Source organism: Bos indicus, chromosome 28 (genome assembly GCF_029378745.1).
Source record: "Bos indicus isolate NIAB-ARS_2022 breed Sahiwal x Tharparkar chromosome 28, NIAB-ARS_B.indTharparkar_mat_pri_1.0, whole genome shotgun sequence".
Classification (NCBI taxonomy): Eukaryota; Metazoa; Chordata; class Mammalia; order Artiodactyla; family Bovidae; genus Bos; species Bos indicus.
Window position 1 is genome coordinate 4139527 of NC_091787.1, and position 13677 is coordinate 4153203.

General features: G+C 42.7%; 1 protein-coding gene across 1 annotated transcript in view; it reads right to left on the reverse strand.

Moving 5' to 3' along the window:
- Window positions 1-13677, reverse strand: part of FSAF1 (40S small subunit processome assembly factor 1) — a 32851-nt gene that overhangs the window by 17666 nt on the left and 1508 nt on the right. Inside the window, exon 2 of the mRNA XM_070781974.1 lies at window positions 10092-10435. Within this exon, the coding sequence (XP_070638075.1) occupies window positions 10092-10435 (344 nt within the window). The remainder of the gene's footprint in view (window positions 1-10091; window positions 10436-13677) is intronic.

The window sequence follows — 13677 nt, forward strand, 5'->3', positions numbered from 1 at the left end:
CTTCTTCATGTAACTCTGTGAACCTCTCTGGGTGTCCCTCACTGTGAACTGTTTCACCATTAACCTAGATGTTTTATCATCTGTGCCATATGAATGGAGACATCTTGACGCTACTGTAAGAATAAGACTGAAAACCAGAGGCAGGAGGCTTATCTCCAAAACTTGAGAGCACCAGAGAACTGCTGATTCCAGGGAACATTAATAGACCAGAGCTCACCCAAAAGCCTCCATACCTACACTGAAACTAAGCTCCACCCAAGAGCCAACAAGTTTCAGAGCAAGACATTCCATGCAAACCTCCAGCAAAGCAGGAACACAGCCCTGAGCATTAAAAGATTGGTCAACCACCTGCAAAAGAATGAAACTAGAACACTTTCTAACACCATACACAGAAATAAACTCAAAATGGATTAAAGATCTAAATCTAAGACCTGAAACTATAAAACTCCTAGAGGAAAACACAGGCAAACACTCTCTGACATAAATCACAGCAAGATCCTCAATGACCCACCTCCCAGAGTAATGGAAATAAAAGCAAAAATAAACAAATGGGACCTAATTAAATTTAAAAGCTTTTGCACAATGAAGGAAACTATAAGCAAGGTGAAAAGACAGCCTCAGAATGGGAGAAAATAATAGCAAATGAAGCAACTGACAAAGAATTAATTTCAAAAATATACAAGCAGCTCATGCAGCTCAATACCAGAAAAATAAATGACCCAATCAAAAACTGGGCCAAAGAACTAAACAGACATTTCTCCAAAGAAGACATACAGATGGCTAACAAACACATGAAAAGATGCTCAACACCACTCATGATCAGAGAAAGGCAAATCAAAACCACAATGAGGTACCATCTCACGCCAGTCACAATGGCTGCCATCCAAAAGTCTACAAGCAATAAATGCTGGAGAGGGTGTGGAGAAAAGGGAACCCTCTTGCACTGTTGGTAGGAATGCCAACTAGTACAGCCACTATGGAGAACAGTGTGGAGATTCCTTAAAACCTGGAAATAGAACTGCCAAACGACCCAGCAATCCCACTGCTGGGCATACACACTGAGGAAACCAGAATTGAAAGAGACACATGTACCCCAATGTTCATTGCAGCACTGTTTATAATAGCCAGGACATGGAAGGAACCTAGATGTCCATTGGCAGATGAGTGGATAAGAAAGTTGTGGTACATATACAGAAGGGAATATTACTCAGCTATTAAAAAAAGAACGCATTTGAATCAGTTCTAATGATGTGGATGAAACTGAAGCCTATTATACAGAGTGAAGTAAGTCAGAAAGAGAAACGCCAATACTGTATATTAACGCAAATATATGGAATTTAGAAAGATGGTAACGATGACCCTATATGCGAGGCAGCAAAACAGACACAGATATAAAAAACAGACTTTTGGACTCTTGGGGAGAAGGCAAGGGTGCGATGATTTGAGAGAATAGCACTGAAACATGTATATTACCATACATGAAACAGATGACCAATCCACGTTGGATGCATGAAACAGGGCACTCAAAGCCGGTGCACTGGGACAACCCAGAGGGAGGGGGTGGGGAGGGAAGTGAGAACGGGTTCAGGATGGGGAACACGTGTACACCCGCGGCTGATTCATGTCAATGTATGGCAAAAACCACAATATTGTAATCAGCCTCCAATTAAAATAAATTAATTCAAAAATTATTTCAACTAGATTAGTTTCTTCCTAATACCTCTCTGACTGGATCCACTAAAGAGCAGGGGACTTGGTACAGCTGAAGGGTGATGCTCAAGGTAGCCCTGGAATACTGCAGGCTTCCCAGGTGGCTCAGCAGAAAGAGAATCATCCTGCAACACAGGAGACAGAGACGACTACGGTTTGATCCCTGGGTCAGGAAAATCCCCTAGAGGAGGGCATGGCAACCCAATCCAATATTCTTGCCTGGAGAATCCCATGAACAGAAGAGCTTGGCAGGCTATAGTCCACAAGGTTGCAAAGAGTCGGACATGACTGCAGCAACTGAGCATGCACGCAGGCTGGCATACTACAGAGACTATGAGGGCAGTAAGAAGCGGGGGCAATAACCGGACAGAATGTCTGTAGGGCTAATGACACTTCTGGCGCAGTGCACTCGTGTTCCTCAAGGGACAAACAGCCTAACTAACCTACACTCCTCTCACTAGTGTCGTAGTTAGGCAAACAGCTTTTAAGCCAGAAAGCCTAGGGTCAGAACTTGAGCACTTTTTTCATATCCACAACCCTTCATCTGGAATCCTAAGAAAACTCAGAAGGAAATATTGTGAATATACTGAATACTGTGTACATTTCCGTCCTTTATTTTGCTCATCTTTGCATGAAATGTTCCCTTTGTATCTCTAACTTTCTTGAAGAGATCTCTGTAATCTTTCACATTCAATGGTACACAATGGGATATTGTTTACTATTTTCAGTGGGATCTAAGACAGCAGTTCATAATTAAGCACAGTCACATTTCTGTAGCAACGCCTATAAATATTTATGTCAAATGGAACCAACAAAAGTAACTCTTAAGCCTCACATCAGTTCAGGTCAGTTTTGCTGCCAAATAAATCTGTACCAAACATACAAAAAAAAAAACAAAAAAACACCTAAACTTGTGCTTTCCAAAGCTCTAGGGTATTAGAGTTGTTTATATGGGATGGTGGGGTGACTGTTTATATGCAAGCAAATCATTAAATCTCTCTAGGCATCAATCCCCTCTGCAAAAGGAAAACAGGTCACATGAATTGTGAAGATTCAATGAAATACTGAACTAGTTAAGGAACATAAATAATCACTTTTAGTACACAGCAACCACTCAGGAAATGGGGCTTCCCTAGGGACTTAGATGGTAAAGAATCTCCTGCAATGTGGGAGACCTGGGTTCGATCCCTGGGTCATGAAGAGCCCCTGGAGAAGGGAATGACTACCCACTCCAGTATCTTGCCTGTAGAATCCCATGGACAGAGGAGCCTGGTGGGCTACAGTCATGGGACTGCAATGAGTTCGACATGACTGAGCAACAAATATACACAGTAAGCTTTCAGGAAATACTGGCAAATCTTTACTCAGCAATGCATTACATGCTCAGAAGCAGTCTATGTGTACCACAGCCCATGCCATAGGATCCACGCGTTCCTTCTGATCTACGGTACACTGCTCTATTGTTTTTACTATGTCTTTCTTGTCTCTTTTCTACAGAGGCCACAGAGGAGGCTAAGGTTCATGAGATGGACCCGCGTTAAGGGTGGAGAAATAGGCTTATCAGATACAGCCCTGACAGCTGAATAATACTTGGATCATTTAAGCTACACCTGACCCTTTCTTAAGAGCATAGGAACTTTCTTCCTCACAGGCAGCCTTTCACTCATTAAAGAGTGGGCTCATCCACTCCACTCTCAAATCAGAAGTCTAGGCCACCCCATTTTGATCCTGGACCCTGCAGTAAACACCTCACCCAGTCCCCTCATGCCTCTGGCTACTGCTTTACCTATAATCCATTTACCATGCAGGGGACACAGCAATCTTTTAAAATATAAATCAGATCACTTCACGCCCCTGCTTAAATTCTTCCATGTGGTTCTCCATGCACTTTAAATCTGAAGGCCCCAAGCCTCTGGGGCCTGGTGTGTCTGGCCCCAGCCTGTCTCTCCACCAGCTCACACCTTCTCCCCACTGTCCTCCTCCTGCTAGTCTCCCAGCTCCTAGAACCTTACAGACCTCAATACAGCTCAGGACATCAGCAGAGCCATCTTCTGCCTACACTGCTCTCTTCTCTCCCATCCCTGGCACCCTTCAACACAGTGTCAGCCTAGAGTCACCTCCTCGGACACTTCCAACCACCTACTCCAATGGAGGTTCTGCCTGTTACTCTCAGGACCCTGCATCTTTCCTTCAGAGTATTTAAAACACTTTTAAAGTATATTATTAATTTATGCAGGGTTTGCCTGACTGCACTAACAAACAATATACTCCATGAAAGCCGAGGACTATTATCTTGTTTACTGTGGCATCTCCTGGGTCTGGCAAATAGTAGGTACCAAATTACTTACGGAATAAATGAATGAACAAATCAATGTAAAGGTGACCTCTGACCTACTATTTCTTATCAAATTACTTCTGTAATCAGAACTTTACAAATAGGACATGATCAGGAAGTTTACTTACAGGTCAGATATCTGGAATGGGTTAAATATACAAATGGTGGCTGCTGCTGCTGCTGCTAAGTTGCTTCAGTTGTGTCCGACTCTGTGCAACCCCATAGATGGCAGCCCACCAGGCTCCCCTGTCCCTGGGATTCTCCAGGCAAGAATACTGGAGTGGGTTGCCATTTCCTTCTCCAATGCATGAAAGTGAAAAGTGAAAGTGAAGTCGCTCAGTCGTGTCAGACTCTTCACAACCCCATGGACTGCAGCCTACCAGGCTCCTCCACCCATGGGATTTTCCAGGCAAGAGTACTGGAGTGGGGTGCCATTGCCTTCTCTGACCAATGGTGGCCAAGTTCCCAGATGAGTCCATTAAAAGGGGTTCTGATTACCAACTCCAATGTAGGGAAGAAGGTTGCTTCACATGTGGGAGCCAGTGTACAATAAAGCGTGTACTGTAGATTAGAATACACACACAGAACACACGGCTGTGTGTTCACAGCTCAGTGCAATTCCGACACTATGTACCGGAGACAACACAGATTCCACAGGCAAAGGGCTCAGTCTGACAATACCATCCCCACTTCAGACCAGCTACAAGCCCAGATTGTTACATGTAGCACATCTGACCCACCACCTACAGACTGCAAGTTCTCCTGAGCCCCTTCTTGTGTTCAACTAATTTGCTCAAGTGGCTCATGGAACTCAAAAAATCCGTTTACTTCCTAGAGCACCAGTTTATTCTAAAAGGTTGTAACTCGGGAACAGTCAGATGGAGGACATGCAGAGGGCAAGGCATGTGGGAAGCAGAGAGGACCCTGCACCCCCTCTCTGGGCCCCACTCTTGCAGCACCTCCACATGCTCACCAACCCAGAAGCTGTCCAAACCAAACCGCTCCTCTGTGGGGTTTCAAAGGTTTCCTCACACAGGCATAATTGAGTACATCTGCCCTTTCCAGCTGTGAAAAGAAGCGAAGCCAAAAGCAAAGGAGAAAGGAAAGATATAAGCATCTGAATGCAGAGTTCCAAAGAATAGCAAGGAGAGATAAGAAAGCCTTCCTCAGTGATCAATGAAAGAAATAGAGGAAAACAACAGAATGGGAAAGACTAAAGATCTCTTCAAGAAAATTAGAGATACCAAGGGAACATTTCATGCAAAGATGGGCTCAATAAAGGACAGAAATGGTATGGACCTAACAGAAGCAGAAGATATTAAGAAGAGGTGGCAAGAATACACAGAAGAACTGTACAAAAGAGAGCTTCACGACCCAGATAATCATGATGGTGTGATCACTTATCTAGAGCCAGACATCCTGGAATGTGAACTCAAGTGGGCCTTAGAAAGCATCACTACGAACAAAGCTAGTGCAGGTGATGGAATTCCAGTTGAGCTCTTCCAAATCCTGAAAGATGATGCTGTGAAAGTACTGCACTCAATATGCCAGCAAATTTGGGAAACTCAGCAGTGGCCACAGGACTGGAAAAGGTCAGTTTTCATTCCAATCCCAAAGAAAGGCAATGCCAAAGAATGCTCAAACTACCACACAGTTGCACTCATCTCACATGCTAGTAAAGTAATGCTCAAAATTCTCCAAGCCAGGCTTCAGCAATACACGAACCGTGAACTTCCTGATGTTCAAGCTGGTTTTAGAAAAGGCAGAGGAACCAGAGACCAAATTGCCAACATTTACTGGATCATCAAAAAAGCAAGAGAGTTCCAGAAAAACATCTATTTCTGCTTTATTGACTATGCCAAAGCCTTTGACTGTGTGGATCACAATAAACTGTTGAAAATTCTGAAAGAGATGGGAATACCAGACCACCTGACCTGCCTCTTGAGAAATTTGTATGCAGGTTAGGAAGCAACAGTTAGAACTGGACATGGAACAACAGACTGGTTCCAAATAGGAAAAGGAGTACATCAAGGCTGTATATTGTCACCCTGCTTATTTAACTTATATGCAGAGTACATCATGAGAAATGCTGGGCTGGAAGAAGCATAAGTTGGAATCAAGACTGCCGGGAGAAGTATCAATCACCTCAGATATGCAGATGACACCATCCTTATGGCAGAAAGTGAAGAGGAACTAAAAAGCCTCTTGATGAAAGTGAAAGAGGAGAGTGAAAAAGTTGGCTTAAAGCTCAACATTCAGAAAACGAAGATCATGGCATCTGGTCCAAACACTTCATGGGAACAGATCAGGAAACAGCGGAAACAGTGTCAGACTTGATTTTTTGGGGTCCAAAATCACTGCAGATGGTGACTGCAGCCATGAAATTAAAAGATACTTACTTCTTGGAAGGAAAGTTATGACCAACCTAGATAGCATTTTAAAAACCAGAGACATTATTTTGCCAACAAAGGTCCGTTAGGTCAAGGCTATGGTTTTTCCAGTAGTCATGTATGGATGTGAGAGCTGGACTGTGAAGAAAGCTGAGTGCCGAAGAATTGATGCTTTTGAACTGTGGTGTTGGAGAAGACTTGAGAGTCCCTTGGACTACAAGGAGATCCAACCAGTCTATCCTAAAGGAGATCAGTCCTGGGTGTTCATTGGAAGTACTGATGCTAAAGCTGAAACTCCAGTACTTTGGCCACCTCATGCGAAAAGTTGACTCATTGGAAAAGACTCTAATGCTGGGAGGGATTAGGAGCAGGAGGAGAAGGGGACGACAGAGGATGAGATGGCTGGATAGCATCACCGACTCGATGGACATGGGTTTGGGTGAACTCTGGGAGTTGGTGATGGACAGGGAGGCCTGGCGTGCTGCAATTCATGGGGTCGCAAAGAGTCGGACACGACTGAGCAACTGAACTGACTGACTGACTGCCCTCTCCAGAGGTCAGGAGATAGGACTGAACTATCCAGTCCTCTAATCACAAGGTTGGTTCTCCTGGCAACTAGTTCCCACTCAAGGATGCTTTCCAAGTCACTTCACTAACAGAAAAGACACCTTTATTTCTCTCATCTTTGAAGAAATTCTAAGAGTTTTAGGAGTTCTATGCTAGAAACAGGGGCTATGTTTAATGTAATATTTCTTATTATAAATCACCATATCACACCCAAGAATATCTGTTTCAATACACTGTGTAGTTGGATCATTTTTGATGGCACAACCTAAATTCTGGGGAAAGGGGGTCACTTACTTGCCAGTACCTCTTGTGTTCACAAGAGTACTTCAGACAACAGACGGCAACAGGAACTCACATGGAGAATCAACTAGTGGGGGGGACCACATAAATGGAGAAATAAAAGGAAAACAGGAATAAAAAACAAACGGAATACTTCAAAGATGACCAGCTGTTCCTGTGACTGGTCAGTGGAAGCCACCATTATTTTATCATGTCTGTTTCCATGTCTGTTTGACTGTCTGATGGTGACTTGTAAGTTTTCAGAGAGCAGGAGCCACAACATGTACATTTTCCCATGTTCTGCAAACTCTTAGCATAGTATTATGTGTCCTAATTACTCCAAAGAACTGGCCTTTGCTTGGTGTGCCTTATACCCAGGATATGCCATAATGACTAGCACTATATTAATTTGCAGTTATTTATATATTGAATATCAACATTCTAAAGTCTTTTTATGGGCATATGTATTTTCATTGTGTTCACATACTGTCTCCTTAGCCAGACACATTTACATCTTCAGAAGATAAATTTTTAAAAGAAGAAAAGGGCAGAACACCAAGAAAAGCTAAAAAATTTCATCAAGATGAGGAAGTCCAAAATGTAAAACGAGGACTTCCCTGCTTGTTCAGTGGTTACGAATCCACCTGCCAACGCAGGGGACCCAGGTTCAGTCCCTGGTCCAGGAAGATCCCACACGTCGCAGGGCAACTAAGCTCGTGCACCACAACTACTGAAGCTCACGTGCTCTGCAACAGGAGAATCCACGGCAAGGAGAAGCCCACACACCACAGCTGGAGAACAGCCCCACCCACCACTGTAGAGAAAAGCCCTCGCAGCAACGAAGACTCAGCGCAGCCCAGAATAAACAAAGAAACGAAAAGGTCCACATGCAAAGGTAAAACGAGCTGAGGTTCCTGAGAAAAGCCAACTACAGTGAAAAGGGGATTCTGTAGAGCAGAAAGGAAAAGGCCGCTGTACGTGTTCTATTATTAAGAGACAGGGAGATACAGACTCATTCAATGACAACTTTTTTTGTCCTAGAAAGGACAAATCAAAATTGTTTTGTTTTAAAATTAGAAAAAACATTTTGTTTTTTTTAAATTTTTAAATTTTGTTCTTAAATTAGAAAAAAAAAATTAGAAAAAACAAAATAAAACTCTATTCCAGAAGGATGAACAAGTCGATATAAGAGGAAACTAAAGACTGAGACATTCCAGGAAACGAGGGTATCTAGGTGCTTAGTGTCAGTTAAATTCCCCAAAGGCAGTACTGTATTTCACAGCACTGTTCTCCAACCTTCTTCATATCATGGCACACACAGAAAATACTAACATTTGTCTGGCCCACTGTAGTACCCTATGGTAAAGAATACCAGTCTTTGGAAGCTCCCTGGTTGGCCAGCTTGGGAGCTCTGGCTACAAGGGCCAAAAGAATCCATTTCTTATGTGCCTGTAAGAATTCCCATCGCCCCAGTACTTGGATACTATAAGAATTGGAAAGCTGACCTAGGATCAAAGGAGATATGGCTACATCCTAGCCTGTGTTCACACGTTCATCAAGAATATGCAAGCCTAGCTGTCTTTGCAGTGGATTGAATCATGGTCTTCAAACAGATATAACCATGCACTAATGCCAGGAATCTGTGAATGTGACCTTCTCTGGAAAAAGAATCTCTGTAGCGTTATCAAGTTAAGGATTTCATGATGAGATCCATCCCAGATTTAGGGTAGCCCTACATCCAATGATGTATTAAAAAGCAGAGACATCATTTTGCCTAACAAAGGTCTGTTTAGTCAAAGCTACGTTTTTTTCCAGCAGTCATGTATTGATGTGAGAGATGGACTGTAAAGAAGGCTGAGCACCGAAAAATTGATGCTTTCAAACTGTGGTACTGGAAAAGACTCCGGAGAGTCCCTTGGACAGCAAAGAGATCAAACCAGTCAATCTTAAAGGAAATCAACCCTGAATATTCACTGGAAGGACTGACGCTGAAGCTGAAGCTCCAATACTTGGACCACCTGATGCGAAGAGCTGATTTTTCTTGGAAAAGACTCTAATGCTCAAAAAGACTGAAGGCAAAAGAAGGACACAGCAGAGAATGAGATGTTTAGATAGCATCACCAACTCAATGGACATGACTCTGAGCCAACTCCAAGAGATAATGGATAACAGAGGAGCCTGTCATGCTGCAGTCCACTGCGTAAAGAGCTGAACATGACTTAGCGACTGAACAGTAACACATCCAATGATGGGTGTCATTCTAAAAGAAAGGCAAGAGATTTGAGACTCAGGCACCAGGAAGAAGGCCATGTACAGACAGAGTTCAGAGTTCTGTAACTGTCAGAAGATGGAAGAAGCGAGGAAGAACTCACCCTCTGAAGAAGGGAGTAGGGCCCAGCCAACACCATAATTTGGACTTTGGGCCTCCAGAACTGTGAGAGAATTAATTTCCCTACAGGAGCCCCAAGAAACTAAGATAATCCTCTTTTTCTTTTGCTGACAGACAAAAGTTTACAGGACATGCGGAAAGCAACAGAAATGTAAACATCTGGATTTCTGCAATGACCTTGACAAAAACTTGTGAAAAAGTTTGGATAAGCAACCACACCTCTCTCGTGGACTGAATTCTGGGCCAGAGTTACAAATGCAGCCTGAGACTGCTGCTCAGCAGAATCCCTCTGCTTCCCATCAGAATGGAAGTTCCTTGAGAGAAGGGCAGTTTTTGCCTGTTTTGTTCACTGCTACATCCCAGTGCCTAGAACTGTGGCAGTACAACATCAGGGTTTTCACCATATGAGCCAATTTATTACCTTTGTGTTCTCGTCTTGATCTGGCTTCTGTTTTCTTTTTTTACTTCGGCTGTGAAACTGTACCACTTCTACCAGCTCCCTGTCATTCCTTGGGGGAGAGCAGGCTGCTGCAGCTCCAGAGACTACAGGTCCTACAGGAGAACCATTGGGGGTCACAGCAGGAGCACCCTGCAGCTCTTCCTGGAGCTCCTGGAAGAAGCTGGCAGCATTCTTCCTCTGGCCTCTGACAAGAGATTCGGGTTGGGGAGCTGGCTCTGTTGCCAAGGATGCCAGGGTCCCCGTACCTCTCTTCTTCTCTCTCTTTTTTCTGACTCTTTTCTCTTCTGTTTCATCTTCTGTCTCTCCTGTTTGTTTGAACACAAAAAGGAAAAATAAATACTTTGTGCTTCAGCTGTCACCAATATCAAATCATATGAATGCACACATCCATATGTCACAGTTTACAAACACCCAGAAATACACACAAAGAAAATATTTGTTTTTCTTCGGAGGGTCGTATCCAATATCTGCACAATTCAGAGACTCCAAAGCACTTAGTCATCTTTTCCCAAGGTAATTACATTCATGTCTTTGACTCTTAGTACAATTACCTAGTCCTTACCTTGGTCCTGACTAAAAGTGTCATCATGACAACACCCCAGGAACTGGTAATCCTAGCTGGCTCACAGTCTGTACCAAAAATGTAAGTACATCCACCACTGCTTCTTTTTAACACTCTCTAGGGTTACAGGTGGGTACCATAGTCTTCCTATTTCCTTTCATGGTTATAAACTAAAATGAATCTAAGACAACTAGCTTAATTTGAAAGGCTTTGAAAGTGAAAAAGTGAAAGCCGCTCAATTGTGTCCAACTCTTTGTGACACCATGGACTCCTCTGTCCGTGGAATTTTCAGGCAAGAACACTGGAGTGGGCAGTCATTTCCTTCTGTAGGGGACCTTCCTAACCCAGGGATCGAATCCGGGTCTCTTGCATTGCAGGCAGATTCTTTGCCATCTGAGCCACCAGGGAAGCCCAAGATCAACCTAAGACAATTGGCTAAATTTGAATCCCTTTATTTGCAACTAATATACCTCCCCTTTATTTTAACTGTTTAAACTCTGACCAGTCACCTGAAGGTTCGGACAAGAACTCTAGGCCTCACTACTGACTGACAGTATGAATATCACAGGGCTCTCTAAATATTAGCTGAGTATTTATGCTTGTTTGTATTTTCTCAGATTTTTATTCAGTAAATGTGTATCAGACTTCTTTACCACTGGACGCGACCCCAGTGGTCAGTGGTAAAGAATGCACCTTGCAATGTAGGGGACACATACTTGATACCTGCTTCTGGAAGATTCCACATGCTGTGGGGCAACTAAGCCTGTGGGCCACAACGACTGAGCCCACGAACTGCGACTACTGACGCCTGTGCGTCTAGAGCCTGTGTTCTGCAACAAGAGAAGTCCCCACAAGGAGAAGCCAGAGCACCACCACTAGAGAAGAGCTCTTGCTCATGCTCACCGCAACTAGAGAAAAGCCCAGGTAGGTGCAGCATTGAAGACCCAGTGCAGCCAAAACTTAAATTTAAAATACAAACCTTTAATAAGAAAACATATGTATTTAGAGTCGATGAGAAAACCTTGGTCAAGATGTGGAGTAGAAGGATGTATGCTCATCTCCTCCTGCAAGAGTACCAAAATTGCAACTAGCTGTTGAACAATCATTGACAGGAAGATGCTGGAACTCACCAAAAAAAAAAGACACCCCATGTCCAAAGACAAAGAAGAAGCCACAGCCAGATGTAGGAGGGGTGCAAACACAATAAAATCAAAACCCATACCCGCTGGGTGGGTGACCCACAGACTGGAGAACAATAAAACCAAAGAAGTTCTCACACTGCTGTGAAGGTTCTGAACCCCACGTCAGGCTTCCCAGCCTGAGGATATAACACAAGAACTTGGAATCCCCAGGGAATCTGGCCTTGAGGGCCAGTGGGATTTGATTACAGGCCTTCCAAAGGACTGAAAGAAACAGAGACTCCAGTCTTTGGAGGTCACAAACAAAATTTTGTACATACCAAGACCCAGAGGAGAGGAGCAATGACTTCAAAGGATACTGAACCTAAAGTACCTGCTAGTGTGGGAGGGCCTCCTCGGGAGGTGCGGGTTGGCAGGGGCTCACCACAGGGACGGAGGCACTGGAAAGTCTCCCTTAGAGTAAACTCTCCTGGAGTTTGCCATTAACCCTACAGTAGAGCCCTCAGACCCCAGGGCTGGGATGCCTCAGGCCAACTACCAGGGAGGCAGTGCAACCCCACCCATCAGTAGACAATTGGATCAAAGCTTTACTGAGCAAGGCCCTGCCCATCAGAGCCAGACCTAGTCCCTCCTATCAACAAAAGCTTGAGTAAGAGACAGTTGCTCAGTTGTGTTTGACTCTTTGCAACCCCATTTTGTCATAATAAAAATGACAAATAATATACAAGGGAACTGCCATCAGGCTATAAGCTGATTTCTCAACAGAAACTCTACAAGCCAGAAGGGAATGGCATGACATATTTAAAGTGATGAAAGAGAAGAACCTACAACCAAGAATACTCTATCCAGTAAGACTCTCCTTCAGATATGATGGAGAAATTAAAAGCTTTCCAGACAAGTAAAAGTTAAGAGAATTCAGCACTATGGAACCAGCTTTACAACAAATGCTAAATGAACTTTCGGCAGGAAACACAAGAAAAGGGAAAGACCTATACAATTAAGACAATGGTAATAATATAGGAGGATATTATTATATTATATACAGTAATAAAATAATATGATCATACATATAGGTCCTTCGATGTAAATGGATTAAATGCACCAACCAAAAGACACTGGGTGGGTGAAAAATGTGCATGTATGCACTTCCACTTATCACATCACTCTACTTGATCCCCCCTAAATTCTATGTAATTATTTTATATTGTTAATCATGTTCCCATTACGACTTGCAATTGTAATTATCTTTTACTTTTTGTCTGGCTATTGACTGTGAAAACTGATAAACATCTTTTACTTTGTAATTATGTAACTACTACTCACTTAACACTATTGTATCATGATTGGTCAACAGAAAAATAATAGAACTCTGTATCACCAAAACTAGGATCTAGTAGAAAAACCTGTAATCACTTTTTAAAATCCAGATGCATATCAGAATTATCTTGAATTTTTTTGAAAAATACAAATGCTCAGGTAGTTTTTTTCTTCAGAGCTCCAGATATGTTTCTAATGAGCACTCAAGTTTAAAAACAATAAGACTATAGATGATCTTTTACTTTTCACCTAGTTTCACTTTTTCTATTTCATAGTCAGTGCTCCCGTTTCATTTAGTTTATGTTCTCCAATTTCTCCATTTCTTTCCTTCTAAAAAACTTTTGTATACATATGTATAATATATATATTTAAGAAAACTTGAGTTTTTGCCTAACTAAAAAAATTACATTTTGATTCCACTTGTTTGACTTAGTATAAACAGAATGCTAGATTTCTAATTAAAAAATAGATATGCACAAGCAACAAAGGTTTACTGTATAGCACATAGAACTATAGTCAATATCTTGTA